Source organism: Lutra lutra, chromosome 13 (genome assembly GCF_902655055.1).
Source record: "Lutra lutra chromosome 13, mLutLut1.2, whole genome shotgun sequence".
Lineage (NCBI taxonomy): Eukaryota > Metazoa > Chordata > Mammalia > Carnivora > Mustelidae > Lutra > Lutra lutra.
The window spans coordinates 23,673,061-23,693,642 of NC_062290.1; the positions used below are offsets into that span (position 1 = coordinate 23,673,061).

The 20,582-nt window shown below is 41.8% G+C and overlaps 1 protein-coding gene across 3 annotated transcripts in view; it reads right to left on the reverse strand.

Annotated features, from left to right (window-relative positions):
* The window catches only part of LOC125083054 (ras and EF-hand domain-containing protein), an 89,577-nt gene that overhangs the window by 29,402 nt on the left and 39,593 nt on the right, over positions 1-20,582 (reverse strand). For all 3 annotated transcript variants that reach the window (XR_007122160.1, XM_047698968.1, XM_047698967.1), the window contains exons 3-7: positions 14,507-14,597; positions 9,396-9,491; positions 6,423-6,500; positions 4,042-4,157; positions 1,480-1,548 (exon numbers count right to left, since the gene is read on the reverse strand). Coding sequence is in view for 2 of the 3 variants with exons in the window: in XM_047698968.1 (XP_047554924.1) it covers positions 1,480-1,548; positions 4,042-4,157; positions 6,423-6,500; positions 9,396-9,491; positions 14,507-14,597 (450 nt within the window). In the remaining variant the exon portion in view is untranslated. The remainder of the gene's footprint in view (positions 1-1,479; positions 1,549-4,041; positions 4,158-6,422; positions 6,501-9,395; positions 9,492-14,506; positions 14,598-20,582) is intronic.

Below are 20,582 nucleotides of genomic sequence, written 5' to 3' on the forward strand. Positions count from 1 at the left end.
TCATAAACTGAGATCATAATTCACTACTAGAACTACAACTTAACTGATGGATTACCTCTCTTTTAAAGGTCTCATGGCATTTCAGGAATTAGCTATGCTGTTGGAACCCACTGTTCCCTCAGGTAGCTTCGCACTGTAAATAGGTTTCTTGATGGTCTCTGTTTCCTAAATGCCTGGACCCAGGTGGCCCCATGTGCTGCTCTCTGTCCCTGTGCACATGTCCCAGCCAGGCGTAGTTGCAATGTGTTATGTCACACTTCTTTCTCCCAGCTACTCCCATGTCTTCCCCGTGGCCTGATGCTGCCCACTGGGCACTGTCAGGAACCGATGAAATGTTCTGATGTTGACTCTGGGTTCAAATTGCATGCAGGCATGTACCTTCCATATCATTGATGGGAGTCATCTGACCTGTCAGAGCGGCAGCAACCTCTTCTAAAAACTGAGGAAAATAACAGAGCCTCCGCCTGAGAGTGGCTAGTTTGTCTCTACTGAAGGCTGATCCATCCTTCAGATCTCAGCTCAGTTGCTGCATCCGCCAGAACACTTCCTGGACCTTCCTGGTTAGGAGGAAGCTCTGCACTATATGCCCCCAGTAGGCGCATCCCTTTCCCCCATACCACTTCTTCGGCATTTTAATGTTTATTTCTATAATAAGCCATCTGTTTCCATCTTCTTCCCTTAGATGAGCCCCATAAAGAGACAGAGAGACATTTTTCTTTTCTTTTTACTTGCCATTCTATGCTCAGTTCCTGGCATACCTGACCCATAAAAGGTGTTGAATAAAGTCTGCTGGACAAATGAATAAATGAATGAGCAGGATCACTGTAACATGTCAACTCTGTAACTGCCACAAGTGAGACTTAACAATCATTCAAAATGGGGAAAACAAACTTGCCAAGTCTGGTCCTCCTTCATCTGGGGAGACAAACCAGAACTTACATGGGTAGAAGAGAACGCTGAGGTAGTGGAGTGGGGGGTCTTACGGGGAAGGCCCTCAGAGGCTGGAATTATGGTAACGTGGGTGTGAAGTTGATAAGCAGGTGTAATATTTCCAGTAGGGTTAAAAAAAAAAACAAAACTAAGAAAAATAGCCGTCTCACCACGAACAATATGTTGGGCAGGAATGATCGTGGGTGTCCGGTGCTCTGACGTGAGCGAACGGGAGATTCCTGACAGCCTCCCGGTGTGCTGAGCTGCAGAGACAGCCGCTGAGGTCTGAGCCCTGAGTCATTATAGAGGTGTAACATCATCTCACCTGACGGGCGAGAATTATACTCTAGTCCCTGGATTTGAATAGTTTATTTAGGATTAAAAGCAGGGGAAGGGCAAGTGCTGAATGCACCACAGCGAGAAGAAACCCACATGGACCTGCAAACCGAGTTTTGAGAATATGACCACTCGTGTGACATGGGGCACATGTCTCATTCACAAAACATTAGGAAAATGTAAATGTAATGAGCGTTTTATATGAGAACTTACTGGAGTATTTCAATTTGCCTCTCAAGGCTATTTCGATCTTCTGTGTACTCTCGGATTATTTCCAGATCCCTGTAAAACCATATTTTATGTTTGAACCAGAATTAGGTATGCAGTCCTGCCTTACACCTATCCTCCAGAACTCCTTCACCTTTCTCAAAGATCTGTGTCCTTGGCCATGGTTTTCTATTGTTCAGTCCCTCTGTGTGGTCAGCAGCCCCACACACCTGCATATCCCCCCTCTGCTTCCTGTGCGAGGTCTTGTTCTCCCTCCCAAAGCCAGCTCCATTCCTCACAGGACCATGACCCTTCACCTTCTGCTAAACCCCCTCTCCCCAGGCACTCATTACCAGTCCCTTCAACCCAGCCTTCTCTCTCTACTTTGACCCTCCCCTGCTCTTTCTCTGCTTTAACACAATCCCAGCCCAGCTATTCTTCTCCTTCCTTGTGATTCCTTCTCCTTTCCCTGCCTGGCTTTCCCCTCCTCACCGTAAACCAAAGAGAAGTCCACAGGACCAGGCTCTCTCCATCTGTCATAAAACCATGCTCAGTGATTCCTGTTGCTTTATTACAAAGCTCTGGCCTCCTCTTGGTAATGTCCCCTGAGAACTTCAGTCACTCACCACCAGCCCCTATTTGGCCCCAACCTCATTTCTTTTTTTTTTTTTTTATTTTTTATTTTATTTTATTTTTTAATTACTTTTTTAAAGATTTTTTATTTATTAGACAGACAGAGATCACAAGTAAGCAGAGAGGCAGGCAGAGAGAGAAGAAGGGAAGCAGGCTTGCCACTGAGCAGAGAGCCTGATGTGGGGCTCAATCCCAGGACCCTGGGATCATGACCTGAGCCGAAGGCAGAGGCTTTAACCCACTGAGCCACCCAGGTGCCCCCGCCAGCCTCATTTCTAAGCAGACAAACCCCATCACTAGCTTTCAAAGACTCTCAGGCTCTCAACTGTCATCCACAATAACCTGTCCACACTCTCTCTCTTGATAATAAAACTAAAAGGTTCCTGGGCTGCCTGGGTGGCTCAGTCATTAAGCGTCTGCCTTTGGCTCAGGTCATGATCCTAGGATCCTGGAATCGAGCGCCACATTGGGCTCCCTGCTCTGCTGGGAAGCCTGCTTCTCCCTCTTCAACTCCCCCTGTTTGTGTTCTCTCTCTCACTCTCTCTCTATCAAATACGTAAATAAGATCTTTAATAAAATAAAATAAAATAAAAGGTTCCCAATTTACAACAGGAACTCAAGCTCCTTAGCCAAAAATGCTGGGCCCTTGCATTATAGCCTTAAACTGGCTTTTAAATTTTTAGATTTTGTTTAACTTTTACTCTCCCATTCGAAATACCTTTCCCTATCCAGAGGTCTGAGTACTGTTCCCCAAGCCAGTCTTACCTGTCCCTCTCTTCTGACCTCTGCCTTGCTTACTGCTCACTTAGAACAACTCTGAGACTCTTAAGAGTCTCTGAAACGGAGAGACTAAAAGTCTGTATCCCATAGGACATTCTACGGATTGCAAGAGTTAATGCTAGGAAGGTCCTATGCACAGTGCCTGCCAGATGGCAGAGCCGGCTGTGTAACCTCACTGACATTGCCCCTGATTCCCCCCACCCTGATCAGCACAGGCCAGCTCCTCCCAAGCGGACCTCAAGCGTCTCCTCTCTAATATATCTCTTCACCTCTTCTGAATAAGAAGGACACTTTATCTACCATCACATGGCAATGGACCCAACCAGCAACGCTGCTGGGATTGTTTCTGACACTGCTGAGCTCCTACGAAGCTCCGTAACCTTTCAGCTTTGTGGCTTCTCAAAGAACCTGAACTTCTCATACAGCAGAGAACACATCTTTGCTTTTCTTTTTCTCATATATTCCATACTAATTACTCCTTCTATAAGTCAAGAACCTGTATACAATAAGTACTTAAATGTTTCACTGCTGACCATTACAGGACCTTAATTGTGATTAAAGTTTGCAAGAAAATAAAACAAAAAGCATGACATTTTCCCCAAGTGTACAAGTTTATAGAGACACATACACACACACATGCATGTATTGTGGATGTCTATATCTCCATATATGCATTTGTATGCAAATCTGTGAATGCAAATACCCACGTAAGTATCCATATATATGGACATATATGGGTATATAGATATATACAGATACATAGGAAATTGCATATATATATACACGTATGTGTATGTAAATGCATACATACATATACATGTGTGTATGTACCTCTGTGTGTGCGCACTTCATTTAGCACTGACCGCCAATATTTTAGGTATACTCTTCTGTTCCCAGTAATTCAAACATCTATTAAGCCCTGCACTCTCCAAAGCAGTCAATAATTATACTAATTAATCTTGTTGTTAAAAAAATTTTAAATGCAAAAATCACCAGGCAATAGGATACTGAAAGTGAAATCTTTGGAAAGCAAAGAACATACCAGCAAGGTCAATAAATAACCCTTTATGATTACGTAGCTGACTTCATTCACATGGACGGCCATCTAGACAAACAACCTGCTCAAATGAAAGAATAAAATGCCAAGTTTCATACCTTTCTGAATTCAGAGTCTGATCAGCATAATCACTTTTCAAAGCATCTAATTCACTCTGGAGGAAGGCTATGTTTGTCTGTGCTTCTAAAAGATCTTTCTTAACTTTATGATTTTCCTGACGGAAAGGAACAGCACAAGCATTAGATTTCAGGCATCTTCCACCCGGGAGAGTCAAGCGTAATGGAACCTCACACCCCACCCGACACCTCCACAGTCCTTCAAACCTTGGGTGTTCGAAGAACTAGTTACCAATTCAAGGTGATTTGAAAATATCATAAAGAAGTAAAGTCTCAAAAAGCTAAATCTTTGAAATTGTTCTTTTTTTTAATGTTTGACATTTGATGCCAAAAAACTCCAGTTAAGACATGATCATGATGTACTTTAACATGTTACTGGCAAATTAACTCAGTAAACATGTAAACATCTGTTTTACTCAATGAGAGCTATGAATCTACTGACAAATATGCTGAGGAATTAACAGTATTTATCACAGGGCAGACTGGCTAATTTTTACAATAAATCTTATCACCTAACATTTGTGATTTTTGCACTTAAAAATAGTGTGGTTTAAAAAAGTCTATGTTTTTCTTAAAAAAGAAAAAAAAAACAAAAAACACTGGAGGCTTCCAGTACAAAATGATGGACTGAACACTCTTCTTTCCCTTTGAAGACCCCATTCCCATGAAATAAACCAATACAGGTTATAAGAATGCAAGAGGGGCCCCCCCAACACTCAAGTGAATTAAATACATTCCTGGAAGATGGAAACTGGATGGAAATGTGCTGACAAAAGAGAAGAGAGCAGGAGCACAGTAGGTCTGGTAGAAGTGTGGGGAAGGTTGTTATAGAGCAAAGGAGGAGGCAATTAGCGGGGCAGCACCCACCCCCCAACAGGTGGAAATGGAGCTTAAAAACAGATTCAATTTGTGTATTAAGGCATGCAGCCCGCAGCCCCCGGGCCATCCTCTCTTACACTAGCAAAGAATAGCAGATAGTCAGAGTCAATTCCCAAGGCAGTAAGACAGGGCTTGTCTTTTTAAAAAGAACTGAAGTGGGTGCCTGGGTGCCACAGTCAGTTAAGCATCCAACTCTTGGTTTGGGCTCAAGTCCTGATTTCAGGGTCATGAGACAGAGCCCCGTCTCAGGTTCGGTGCTCAGCGTGGAATCTGTTTCAAATTCTCTGCCTCTCCTTCTGCCCCCACTTGCTCTCTCTCTCTTTCAAACAAATAAATAAAATCTTTAAAAAGAAAAAGAAATGAATGACCCCTATACAGTATCCTAAGGCTACTTATCCATACCCCACTCATTCTGGTCATAAGGGGTCCCCCATTCCAACAGCCAGCTTCACACACACAGCTCCTAAGAAGACACCCTCTCAGGGAGGAGGTCCCAAGGTAAACAGACGTATTTACCTAGGTGCACAGGAATCCTACACCAGCTACCTAAAATGTTCAGAAATTCCAGGATGATGTATGGGTAGTGAGTTTAAAAAACAATCAGTCCAATAAGAACTGAAATTTTGGAGACTCCAAAATTAACATTTTCAAGGAGAAAAAACAAATTCCACGCATTGGGAAGAATAAATAAGAAGTTGGAAGGCATCAATGGATGATATTTTGAAGATGCCAGAGTTTCTTTTACAAGAAACCAAATACTCAACCAGGAAATGCAAGAAAAATTAGCAACTCTACAAGAAAGTCATGATCCAAATACAGATTTAACTAAGATAGGGCAAAATTTGGAACCGATGGCACAGTGCAACTTGACCATGAAGCTAGGGGCCTTCTCTTCTGAGTGGTGTGGGGATAATGAATGGAGAGAAAGAAATGCACTTGCAGCAAGCTGGCTCACTTCTGGGCTCGGCAGTGAGAATATTTAGTCCTAACAAAGGAAATGTTCGCTAGTGGCTTTCAACTTTTCGAGAGTCCACCTAAAAACAAAATAAAGACAACTTAATGATGATGATAAAACAGATGCAAAGGCTGTCAATTTGGCAACAGAAAGACCAAAGGCAGGGTCATCAAGGTGGGAAAGGGACAGAAAGAGGAACACTGGAGGAAGAAAAGGGCAATTATCCCCTCATCCCACAAAGCCTGGGATACAGAGCAGAGCTGAAGTTGCAGGAATGCAGGGTTAACTATGCGAAGTGCAAGGGCCATGCCACCATTGCTGTGAATAAGAAATAAATAAAAGCATTTACCACAGGTGGGGAATCATTGAGGATATTAGCCTGAATAACATGTTTGGTCAAAGGTACATCAAAGGCTTTCTCTCACTGCAGTATTAATTTCTCTCCATCCCCGGAACACCGATAAACAGCACGATCATGTCTAGTCGTCGAAGAGGAAATGTATTTCTGGGAATGAAAGGTGATTCTTACCATTGATAAATCATAAATTTGCTTTTTTAAGGCAGCCACATCTTCTTTTTGACTTAGGTGTTTTGATTGTTCTTCTAGCTGAAAGAACAAATAAATGCTGTTCATGTACAAACTCACTTTGGATTGATTGAGTTAAGTTTATTAGTATCCTTGAATATATGGCTATAGGAATTCTAAAAGTCTTCAATTTTCAACATTATAGAACTTTGTAAATCATTAAGCTACATATAATCCATGAGGATTTGAAAACTTGGTTTCAATAATTTAAGCATTTAAAAAGGGTTGTTTTTTTGTTTTTGTTTTTGGTTTTTTTTTTTTTTTTTTGGCTTAATGAATTTCCTTTGAAACAACTGAACAGTGCTTTTGGGAAGCCATTCAACTACTAAGCGACCTAACTTCACCTTTTCAGTTACGTTGCATATGAGTCTGGACCTTTATATTCTCCTAGAAATTTATCCATACTTAACACTTTCTACCCTGTATTATAATTACTTACGAATCCCTTACCTCTCCTACCAGAGTCCAAGATTTTTAACAGCACTGTTAGCGTTAGATTCACTTCTTTTCTTCACAGTGATTCCAGTAAGTGCTTATTAGAATAACTGAAATCAGTAACATTTAAGTGTGATAGGAAGCTAGTGACATATGCACCCAGACTCTATGGATACATACCTGAGCTTGCTTTCTGGGTGACTTGTCAGTATCACCAGACTAAACCAGCTCGGGAGCATCTCTAACATGGACAACTAAAATGTCTCTCCTACAAAGAGCCGACAGTCCCTGGAAACGGTGGGGATCCGTGGGTTTCCATTACTGAGTAGTTACGCAGTGACCAAAATGAATGCTAAATTTCATCACACTAAGTCAAAGCCTAAGTAATCTGATGCTGGACTTTCTTCATCTTACCAGATGCTTCTATTAAAGGTTTTCACAGGAGACCACAACTCTGCCCCCGGCCAGCTCTGAGAAGAGCCCTTGATTTTTTCTGATGCATGCCACTTCCACAGAAGAAAAATGGGGGGGGGACTAGGTTCCTGGGGCGCCTGGGTTGCTCAGTGGGTTAAAGCCTCTGCCTTCAGCTCAGGTCATGATCCCAGGGTCCTGGGATCCAGCCCAACATCAGGCTCTCTGCTCAGCGGGGAGCCTGCTTCCTCCTCTCTCTCTGCCTACCTCTCTGCCTACTTGTGATCTCTGTCAAATAAGTAAATAAAAATCCTAAAAACAAAACAAAACAAAAACTAGGTTCCTCAGAATCCATGGCTTAGGGTAACAGCAATCATAATTAATTTGTAACTTTCCCGTAGTTTAAGCCTTTAATGTTCCCTCACGTAAATCCCCATCTGCTCTCTTATAAAAAATCCTCCGCAGCAGGCGGGAAGTCTGGTACAAGTGAGAAAGTGCAAACTGCGTAGCGAGACCACTCCATGGCTTACTGGCTCTGTGACTCGAGGACTCCATGTCCTCAGCGGTGAAAGCAGCATATTCACCTCTCCTCAGAGAAAGCTTGAGAATTTAAAAACTGTGAAAGAGAACTTATTAAACTATAAAGTCAGTAACGTCCCAGCTATTATGGTGAGGCGGGACAGTCAATTATTAATCCCATTTTACAAATGAGAAACGAAATGATAAGATAACAAAGTCAATTGTCCCAGGTGTAACTGGCAGAAAGTGGCAGAGCCACGACGAGGACTCTGGTCCCATCACTTCTGACTCTTACTGTTCAGGGCCCATGTGGTCCTCATCATATGCCTCATCGTGGCAAGAAATTGTGTGTCTTTTGTGCGTAACTTGCTTTTAGCCTAAAGATGTTCAGAAAACAGGAAAATAACTAAAGACCAGGGTGAGGAGATCTGTGACTCTGGCATCAACAAGGGATTGGTCTGTTCAAATTGTGCAATTCAAGCATCTCATGTCTGTCTAATGGCCTCTGTCAACTAAAGAAAAGGTTGACATTGATCATAATTTCCCAAGAAGGCTATTGGGGAGAATTTTTAATAATCCCAGAGGTTTGAACTGCAATTGACTATAAAATACAGCTAATCGTCACTTAATCTCATTGACTATGAACACTGGAAAGAGCATTAAATGTTATCACATGAACAATCAGAGAAGCAAAGTGCCACAGTGGCACTTTCAGGAATGATTCTTTTTTAAGTATCCGTTTTCACTCTAGCAAAGGTATTTCCAATCTCTATAGAGACAACCCATACCCAAGCGGTGGATCCAGTACCAAGCTGCAGACAGCCTGGGCCGGCAGCGGAGAGCCAATGGGACGTACCTCTTCCCAAACTCTGCTCTCAGTGATGTCAACTTGGCAGCTTAAAATTGTAATGATGGGAGCATTAACACCATGGAAATCAGCAAATATTACAGATTTGTCCCTGACCCTCTCCCCTCTCCAGAGCCTGTTGTTAAGTAGCTACCAGCACATCACAGGGTGAAGAATACCTTACTCATTAGAGACCAAACACAGCAAAGGCCAAACGCAATCACACCTTTGCTCACATTTCAGCAAGTTCTCTCCTACCTCCTGCTGATCAGGGGTGCCCTACTTGTGGAACTTTCTGCACAGAACAAGAATATTTACTTTATTTAATAAATATTCACTGAATACGGACCATTGCAGTTAGCTGGGGGCAAGGATATGAGAATATGTGACCAGTAAAGACAGGATCCCTCCTGTCCTGAGCAGAGTCCACTGAACTGAGGGTACCTGAGGAAGGAAAACTGGGGTTTGATGGACAACTGTCCAAGGGGTCAGAAATATTTATTAGACCTGTGCAGAAGAAAGGCTGCCCTTGAAACAGAAAATCAGGGACCTTTAAAAAACCATCTTTCAGGAAGCCCAGTCTGACTTTGAAATCTGATTCCAAATGCTGCTTTAATATGATTCCCAATGTTTTCAGTCGCTAAAAACTTCAACACCCTGATATACTGAGGCTATTCCTAGAAGCCTCACTGCCACAAACCCACCTTTTTAAGTTTCTTTATTGTCACCTGTAGATCCCCTACTTCTGTTTCATACTGACGTCTGAGGTCACTGAGGGCTTCTTCAGCCTTACGTTTTTCCTTTAAAAAAAAAAGAAAAAAATATTTTACTGATTTAAATAGGTTTTTCAAAACCCCACTGAGCGAGAAATGTATTGTGTCAAACTAAGGCTGATCCCAAGTCTCCCACACAGGGAGGGCAAGAAGGGATGGCGGAAGTAAACCAAATGACTCTCGAGGTACAGCTCTTCTGGAACTGAAACCTGTGCAAGTGAAAGCCGACATGCACACATCACCTGGAGAGACACCCCTAAGACTATCAATCATGTTGTGACAGGAGGCCAGGCAGCATCTATTAACTAATTTAATTAATTACTGCTGTTGTTAATTAAAAGATACAGCAAGAGCCAAGGGCCCAAGTGCTTGCCTGCACCCTATCATGGCATCAGGGCCCAGGAAGGTCCAGTGGGTGTATCCTTCTTCCAAGAGCTTACACCTTACTTGAATTCAAATCACATCACCTGCAAATTTTATGCTAAGTCCTTCTGCATGGGCTGGCTCTTCTCAGATGTATCCTGCCTGGATCAGAGAATGCCAAGGGGCACACCAGGAGGTCAAGGGCTGCAGCTCCCAGGAGCCCAGACATCTTCAAATTTCCCTTTTCACAAAGCATGGAACTATGTTCTAAATTATGTTTAGAACTCAAATAAATTTTTATGTTAATAGCCAGTGAAACTGAGTGTTCAGATATGCACTGATAGCCTCCTATATGCCAACAGTCCCAAGCACAGAGGGACAGAGCAGGAGCAATGAAGACCAACAGGCATCCTGGTGGGAGAAGACAGGAAGCAATGATGATCTCAGGAAGCAATACAAGAAGAAGCTAACAGTGAGATGTGACAGGAAGTGAGTTGGGAGGTAACGTAAGGCCTCTCTGCAAGGGAGACATGACCCCATGTCTCAACACCTGCTGGAGTTACACAGTCTTACATCCCACTTACTGGCTGTCTAGCTGAGACAACTTACTTGAAGCCTCCATTTCCTTACTGGATTAATGCGAGGATTATATTAAATTATCCAAGTAAATTAAATAATCCATATAAATTAAATAATCCATGTAAATGAAATCTTCTATGCTTAGGAGGAAATGTCTGGAGATCAACATCTTCACCCATGGTAACCTTGTTTTAAGTGAGTCTCTTGAGTTTATTCAGCTTTACAGGTGAGGAAGCAAGTGTTGCCCCCTCACAGGAGGATGAAGACATGAAGCCTCCCAATGAGCATCTACCTCGGACAGCCTTCCTGGCATCTCAGCAAGTCTTCTCGCTAAAACCAGTGCCATGATGCTAAACATAACAATGTTTATGGTATAAAAATATTTGGTTCAGAGCTTAATAAAGGAAATCACACTATGTAACTCTTTCCATTCCCAACCTGTCTGTCACAGGCAGATGCCAAGAGATTGGATGGGGGGTCGTTATAGTAACTTAGGTAGAAATGGTAGAGCTTCAGACCAACTCATCATAAACTTCCAGGAAACTGAAAGGGAGGGAAGCCTTCCCAACTCATTCTGTGAGACCAGCACTGGCCTGAAACAAAAATCAAACACATTAAGAGAAACCCACAAGCTAATATCTTTAATGAATATGGATGCAAAAATAATAAATAAAATTTAGCAAAATGAATTAACCAAGATATAAAAATGAAAATACATCATAACTAAGTGGGGTTTATCCCCAGACTCCAAGTGTGTTTTAATACTTGAAAATCAATGTAATTACCACATTGATGGTCAAAAGAAGAGAAAAGCCATGATCATTTCAATAGCTAAAGAAAAAGCATTTGATGAAATCCAACATTCCATTCCTAATTAGAACAACTCTTAGCCAACCAGGAACACACTCAAAATTCAATAAAGAGCATCTATGAACAACATGCCACCAACATCATACTTCTTGTTAAGAGAGAGATTGTAGATAAGGATGTCTGCTCTCACTTTCCTTGTTCTAACCAGTGCAATAAGGAGAGAAAAATGAAGTGATCATTCACGTCAGAAAGAGAGACATAAAGCTGTCTTTATTCATAGATTACATACCATTTACCTAGAAAGTCTGATGGAATCTACCCAAAAAGCTGAGTGTGAGCAATGTAAACAAATATGATAGGGTATAAGATCTGTATGTAAAAATCAAGTGTATTTCTATGTATGCACAATGGGAAAGCAGAAATTGAAAATTTTAACAACATTGTTTAGAGTAGCATTAAAATATCAAATACTTAGGAATGAATCTGAGGAAAGACTTACAAGATCTGAAGGCCGTACACTACAAAACAATGAGAAGAAAATTTAATGAAGACATAAATGGAGAATACAACCAGTTTATGGATCAAATTACTCATTATTGTTAAGATGCCAATTCTCCCCATATTGATCTATAAATGCAATGAAATCAAATCAACCCCCAGAAGGTTTGGGTTTTGTTTTTTTGTTTTTAGGAAACTGACAAGCTGATGCTATGGAAATTAAGGGATATAAAACAGCCACGACAACTTTGAAAAAGAACAAAGTTGAAGAACTAATATTACTTGATTTCAAGACTTATTATAAAGCAACAGTCACCCAAACAATGTAATACTGGCATAAAGCAATCAATGGAACACACCAGAGAGCCCAGAAATAAAACCACACAAAAACAGTAAACCAACGTGGGACAAAGTGCAAAGGCAATTCAATGGAGAACAAATAGTCTCCAACAAATGGTGCTGGAACAACTGGATATCCACCTGCAAAAAAATATGAACTTTGACCCATATCTTGCAAAATTGATCCTAAATGTAAAATCTACAACAAACAAAACCTACAGAAGAAAACAGCAGAATAATCTTTGTGACCTTGTGTTAGGCAAAGATTTCTTAGACGCCAAAAGCATGATCCATTAAAGAGAAACTGACAAATCGGACTTCATCAAAATGAAAAATTTCTACTCTTCAAAATACACTGTTAGGAGAATGAAACGACAAGTCACCATATGGGAGAGAATTTTAAAATCAGAATATATAAAGAGCTCTCAAAACTTGGTAACAGGGGTGCTTGGGTGGTACAGTCAGTTAAGTGTCTGACTCTTGGTTTCGGGTCAGATCAGATCTCAAGGTCCTGGGGTCGGACTCTGTGCAGTGTCGGCTTGAGATTCTCTCTCCCTCTGCCCCTTTTGCTCGTGCTCTCTCTCTCTAATAAATAAATCATTCTAAAAGAAAACTGTATTTAAAAAAATAATAAAACCCTGCATAATAAGAAAACCACCTAATTTTCAAAGTGAACAAAAGATTTTAACAGACATTTCATGGAAGAAGATACACAGTGGTTGCCTGGCAAGGAGGGCAGAGGAGGGAGGAAGGGAAGCATAACAAAGGGGCCTGAGGAAACTTAGATGGTGGGCGGATACACCCATTATCTTGACTGTTGGTGGTGGTTTCATGGAGTATGGGTACACCCAGTGTTATCGTGTTCTGTACTGTAAATATGCAGCTCCTTGTGTGTCAATTCTACTTCAAGAAAGCCATTACAGTCTAAAATACTTACCTGGAGCAGTGGACTAACACTGTAGGGGCAAAAGGAGTCAAGGTCAGGAAGAGGTGAATATGGCCAGAGGACTGTGAGGGAGCATCAAGGAGACGGGGAGACTGTCTCTAAGCTTGGCTGAGTTCGGGAAAATGGAAAGGAGGGGCAAAGTAAGCAGATGGAGAGAAGGAAAAGCGATGATCCCGCCGGACCAGAGCTGTGCAGTGTAGAACCACAGGGAGCCAAGCTGAGCCAAACATGAAGTTACAGGGTGTGGGGGCCCTGGTAAGGGCTCCAACACCAACCACAAGTCTGCTGGTTAAAAAGCAGTGAGACTGATGGCAGAAGAGCACGTGCGCTTGTAAGTGTTCGATGAAGGAATGAGCACACAGATTAGCTGCACGGAGAGGGAAAAAAGGCAGAAAAAAATATATGATTTTCCTGTTTCTAGACTACAACAAATGGAGTGCTAACAGAAGAATGGGATCTCCACTGCACTAAAGTGGGCCCACGGACTCTGAGCCACTGACTCTGCTGAACATGACATCCCAACAGTTACTCAACTTGCCAGTAAAAGACAAGACAACAAAGAGACCCGAAATCATATATGGGGTACAGCAGACCAAGGCAAAGAATCTGGAAGGACACAAAGTAGGAAGAGCCACGGAAAAGAGCAGGCCGGCCACAGCCAGGATGCAGTCAGCATGCCTCAGGCCCGGTGCTATGCACTCACACGTACATCATCAGGCTGGGCCTCCGTGAAGCAGGCTGGTGCATTACCCCATTCTAAAAATGGCACCACTAAGGTCAGAGGTCCGGTTATTTTCCCAGGGCCACCTGCCTGGGCAAAGGCAGAGCCAGAAAGCACATTAAGGCCAATCAGATGCCAATACTTAGGCCCTTTTCACTCCATCCTGCTGCCTCTTAGAGGTAACAGGACAAATGAATAGAGAATGTTCAACCCAACATTAGCCTTACAGGTAAGTCTATTTTCCATTTCCAGTAAACATGCATCACCCAGCTGTAGTTTATATGGAAAAAAGACAAACATTGCTTCTATGGAAATCAGTGATGGTAAGCAAGTTTCAACTGTAGAGTTCAGTCAGTGATGAATAAAAGTACCTTTTATTATAAAACACAGAAGTTCGCAGAGAGAATTTTAATTTTCCTGCAATCTAGATTTAAAGTTGGCAGTGGGCATGGTCAGGGAGACTGTGGCATAAAAGCTGAGCCACCCTTCTCTACCCCAGGGGGGCTCTGCCTTCTTCCTCGGGCCTCCACTCTCACAGCATCTCCACAGAGAGGCCCCTGACCCGCCGACCTCTTCTCCCCATCGTTGCTGACCACACTTGCTCTTTACTCGTAGCTACTGAAATTATCTACATTATATGATTATTTATTATCTCTCTCTCCCCTCGCTCTCCCCCCAAAACCACTACCAAAAATAGCCCTCATGGAAAACCCTGCCCAGTGCCCGGTCTGTAAAAGGCGATCCATCAGGAATCGTGGAAAGAAAGGGCCAATCCCACAAACTCACATCTTTACGCGTCTTGTGTTCTGCTGCCTGAATCCTCTGATCCATTTCCTCTTCCAACTCACTCAGCTGCATGGCTGCCTTGTCCTGGGCTCTGAAATTCAAGAGGGTGCACACCTTTTCACTGCAACATGCAGAGACCACTTCAACCTCCTCTCTTTCAACCCCTATGTTACAGATGAGGAGAAACACACTATTTTAAAGAATATTCCCTGTTCTTCCACATCATAAAACAGGATTGGCACTTTGACCACTTGGGTGTAAAATAACATTAAAACTAGATATTTAGTAAACGGTATAAATTAGACAAAATAGTGTTAACCTAGATAGTGGCGGAGAACAGCTAAAGATATCAAATCACTGGAAAGCTCTCGATAAATTCTGAAAATCCTTTTTGCTCCCACAACTGAGTGACAATACTGGACCAAGAAAAAAAAAAAAAAAGAACCCCATGGCAAACAGATATTTGGTTAGAATTCTGAAATTCGGAGAGAGGAGTCAAGATGGCGGAGAAGTACCAGGCTGAGACAAATTCAGGTAGAGGGAGATCAGCTAAATAGCTTATCTAAAGATTGCAAACACCTACAAATCCAACGGGAGATTGAAGAGAAGAAGAACAGCAATTCCAGAAACAGAAAATCAACCACTTTCTGCAAGGTAGGACTGGCGGAGAAGTGAATCCAAAGCGACGGGAAGATAGACCGTGGGGGGAGGGGCTGGCTCCCGGCGAGCGGCAGAGCAACGGAGCACAAAATCGGGACATTTAAAAGTCTGTTCCGCTGAGGGACATCACTCCAGAGGCTTAACTGGGGTGAAGCCAGGCGGGGTCAGCGCGGCCTCAGGTCCCACAGGGTCACAGAAGGATCGGGGGTGTCTGAGTGTCGCAGAGCTTACCGGTATTAGAACGGGGAAGCCGGCTACAGAGACAGAGCCGAGGAGTAAGCTCTAAACTCGGGGTTCCCTTGAACCGGTCGCAGGCTCGGTCAGCTTGGAGCGCGGCTGGAGGCCAGGGTGACGGGAGTCATTGGGCGCTGTTCTCTGGGGGCGCACTGAGTAATGGGGCCCTGGGCTCTCGGCTCCTCCAGGCGGGAGACCAGGAGGCCGCCATCTTCACTCCCGTCTTCCAGAACTCTACAGAAAGCGCTCAGGGAACAAAAGCTCCCGAAAGCAAACCCAGCAAACCCGAGCGGATTACTCACCCCGGCCCAGGGTAAGGGCAGTGCAACTCCGCCTGGGGCAAAGACGCTTGAGAATCACTACAACAGGCCCCTCCCCCAGAATATCAACGAGAAACCCAGCCAGGACCAAGTTCACCTACCAAGGAGTGCAGTTTCAATACCAAGGAGAGCGGCGGAATTCCAGAGGAGAAGAAAGCAAAGCATGGAACTCATGGCTTTCTCCCCATGATTCTTTAGCCTTGCAGTTAATTTTTTTTTTCTTTTTCAATTTTTTTTCTCTTCTTCTGCTAAATTTTTTTAACTTTTACTGCTTTCTTTTTTAACAATTTTTAAATAGTTATCTATATATATCTAATCTATATATATCTATATCTATCTATATCTAATATATATATATATATTTCCTTTTTATATTTTTTATCGGCTTTCTTTTTTTAATAGTTTCTTTTTTTTTTCTTTTTCTTCCTGAACCCCTTTTTATCCCCTTTCTCCCCCCTCACGATTTGGGATCTCTTCTGATTTGGCTAAAGCATATTTTCCTGGGGTTGTTGCCACCCTTTTAGTATTTTACTTGCTCCTTCATATACTCTTATCTGGACAAAATGACAAGGCGGAAAAATTCACAACAAAAAAAAAAAGAACAAGAAGCAGTACCAAAGGCTAGGGACCTAATCAATACAGACATTGGTAATATGTCAGATCTAGAGTTCAGAATGATGATTCTCAAGGTTCTAGCCGGCCTTGAAAAAGGCATGGAAGATATTAAAGCAACCCTCTCGGGAGATATAAAAGCCCTTTCTGGAGAAATAAAAGAACTAAAATCGAACCAAGTTGAAATCAAAAAAGCTATTAATGAGGTGCAATCAAAAATGGAGGCTCTCACTGCTAGGATAAATGAGGCAGAAGAAAGAATTAGCGATATAGAAGACCAAATGACAGAGAATAAAGAAGCTGAGCACAAGAGGGACAAACAGCTACTGGACCACGAGGGGAGAATTCGAGAGATAAGTGACACCATAAGACAAAACAACATTAGAATAATTGGGATTCCAGAAGAAGAGGAAACAGGGGAGCAGAAGGTATGTTGGAGAGAATTATTGGAGAGAATTTCCCCAATATGGCAAAGGGAACAAGCATCAAAATCCAGGAGGCTCAGAGAACCCCCCTCAAGATCATAAGAACAGGTCCACACCCCGTCACCTAATAGTAAAATTTACAAGTCTTAGTGACAAAGAAGAGATCCTGAAAGCAGCCCGGGAAAAGAAGTCTGTAACATGCAATGGTAAAAATATTCGAATGGCAGCAGACTTATCCACAGAGACCTGGCAGGCCAGAAAGAGCTGGCATGATATATTCAGAGTACTAAACGAGAAAAACATGCAGCCAAGAATACTATATCCAGCTAGGCTATCATTGAAAATAGAAGGAGAGATTAAAAGCTTCCAGAACAAACAAAAACTGAAAGAATTTGCAAATACCAAACCAGCTCTACAGGAAATATTGAAAGGGGACCTCTAAGCAAAGAGAGACCCTAAAAATACTAGATCAGAAAGAAACAGAGACAATATACAATAACAGTCACCTTACAGGCAATACAATGGCACTAAATTCATCTCTCCCAATACTTACCCTGAATGTTAATGGGCTAAATGCCCCAATCAAAAGACACAGGGTATCAGAATGGATAAAAAAACAAAACCCATCTATATGTTGCCTACATGAAACTCATCTTAAACCCGAAGACACCTCCAGGTTGAAAGTGAGGGGGTGGAAAAGAATTTACCATGCTAATGGACATCAGAAGAAAGCAGGAGTGGCAATCCTTATAGCAGATCAATTAGATTTTAAGCCAAAGACTATAATATGAGATGAGGAAGGACACTATATCATACTCAAAGGAACTGTCCAACAAGAAGATCTAACAATTTTAAATATCTATGCCCCTAACGTGGGAGCAGCCAACTACATAAACCAATTAATAACAAAATCAAAGAAACACATCGACAAGAATACAATAATAGTAGGGGGTTTTAACACTCCCCTCACTGAAATGGACAGATCATCCAAGCAAAAGATCAACAAGGAAATCAAGGCCTTAAATGACACACTGGACCAGATGGACATCACAGATATATTCAGAACATTTCATCCCAAAGCAACAGAATACACATTCTTCTCTAGTGCACATGGAACATTCTCCAGAAAAGATCACATTCTTGGTCCTAAATCAAGTCTCAACCGGTATCAAAAGATTGGGATCATTCCCTGCATATTTTCAGACCACAATGCTCTGAAGCTAGAACTCAATCACAAGAGGAAATTTGGAAAGAACCCAAATACATGGAGGCTAAACAGCATCCTTCTAAAGAATGAATGGGTCAACCAGGAAATTAAAGAAGAATTGAAAAAATTCATGGAAACAAATGATAATGAAAACACAACGGTTCAGAATCTGTGGGACACAACAAAGGCAGTCCTGAGAGGAAAATATATAGCGGTACAAGCCTTTCTCAAGAAACAAGAAAGGTCTCAGGTACACAACCTAACCCTACACCTAAAGGAGCTGGAGAAAGAACAAGAAAGAAACCCTAAACCCAGCAGGAGAAGAGAAATCATAAAGATCAGAGCAGAAATCAATGAAATAGAAACCAAAAAAACAATAGAACAAACCAACGAAACTAGGAGCTGGTTCTTTGAAAGAATTAATAAGATTGATAAAACCCTGGCCAGACTTATCAAAAAGAAAAGAGAAAGGACCCAAATAAATAAAATCATGAATGAAAGAGGAGAGATCACAACGAACACCAAAGAAATACAGACGATTATAAGAACATACTATGAGCAACTCTACGCCAACAAATTTGACAATCTGGAAGAAATGGATGCATTCCTAGAGACATATAAACTACCACAACTGAACCAGGAAGAAATGGAAAGCCTGAACAGACCCATAACCAGTAAGAAGATTGAAACAGTCATCAAAAATCTCCAAACAAACAAAAGCCCAGGGCCAGACGGCTTCCCGGGGGAATTCTACCAAACATTTAAAGAAGAACTAATTCCTATTCTCCTGAAACTGTTCCAAAAAATAGCAATAGAAGGAAAACTTCCAAACTCATTTTATGAGGCCAGCATCACCTTGATCCCAAAACCAGACAAGGATCCCATCAAAAAAGAGAACTACAGACCAATATCCTTGATGAACACAGACGCAAAAATTCTCACCAAAATACTAGCCAATAGGATTCAACAGTACATTAAAAGGATTATTCACCACGACCAAGTGGGATTTATTCCAGGGCTGCAAGGTTGGTTCAACATCCGCAAATCAATCCATGTGATACAACACATTAATAAAAGAAAGAACAAGAATCATAAGATACTCTCCATAGATGCTGAAAAAGCATTTGACAAAGTACAGCATCCCTTCCTGATCAAAACTCTTCAAAGTGTAGGGATAGACGACACATACCTCAATATTATCAAAGCCATCTATGAAAAACCCACCGCAAATATCATTCTCAATGGAGAAAAACTGAAAGCTTTTCCGCTAAGGTCAGGAACACGGCAGGGATGTCCGTTATCACCACTGCTATTCAACATAGTACTAGAAGTCCTAGCCTCAGCAATCAGACAACAAAAGGAAATTAAAGGCATCCAAATCGGCAAAGAAGAAGTCAAACTATCACTCTTTGCAGATGATATGATACTATATGTGGAAAACCCAAAAGACTCCACTCCAAAACTGCTAGAACTTGTACAGGAATTCAGTAAAGTGTCAGGATATAAAATCAATGCAAGAAATCAGTTGCATTTCTCTACACCAACAACAAGACAGAAGAAAGAAAAATTAAGGAGTCCATCCCATTTACAATTGCACCCAAAACTATAAGATGCCTAGGAATAAACCTAACCAAAGAGACTAAGAATCTATACACAGAAAACTATAAAGTACTCATGAAAGAAATTGAGGAAGACACAAAGAAATGGAAAAATGTTCCATGCTCCTGGATTGGAAGAATAAATATAGTGAAAATGTCTATGCTACCTAAAGCAATCTACACATTTAATGCAATTCCTATCAAAGTACCATCCATTTTTTTCAAAGAAATGGAACAAATAATCCTAAAATTTATATGGAACCAGAAAAGACCTCGAATAGCCAAAGGAATATTGAAAAAGAAAGCCAAAGTTGGTGGCATCACAATTCCGGACTTCAAGCTCTATTACAAAGCTGTCATCATCAAGACAGCATGGTACTGGCACAAAAACAGACACATAGATCAATGGAACAGAATAGAGAGCCCAGAAATAGACCCTCAACTCTATGGTCAACTCATCTTCGACAAAGCAGGAAAGAATGTCCAATCAAAAAAAGACAGCCTCTTCGATAAATGGTGCTGGGAAAATTGGACAGCCACATGCAGAAAAATGAAATTGGATCATTTCCTTACACCACACACGAAAATAGACTCAAAATGGATGAAGGATCTCAATGTGAGAAAGGAATCCATCAAAATCCTCGAGGAGAACACAGGCAACAACCTCTTGGACCTCAGCCGCAGCAACATCTTCCTAGGAACATCGCCAAAGGCAAGGGAAGCAAGGGCAAAAATGAACTATTGGGATTTTATCAAGATCAAAAGCTTTTGCACAGCAAAGGAAACAGTTAACAAAACCAAAAGACAACTGACAGAATGGGAGAAGATATTTGCAAATGACATATCAGATAAAGGGCTAGTGTCCAAAATCTATAAAGAACTTAGCAAACTCAACACCCAAAGAACAAATAATCCAATCAAGAAATGGGCAGAGGACATGAACAGACATTTCTGCCAAGAAGATATCCAGATGGCCAACAGACACATGAAAAGTGCTCCACATCACTCGGCATCAGGGAA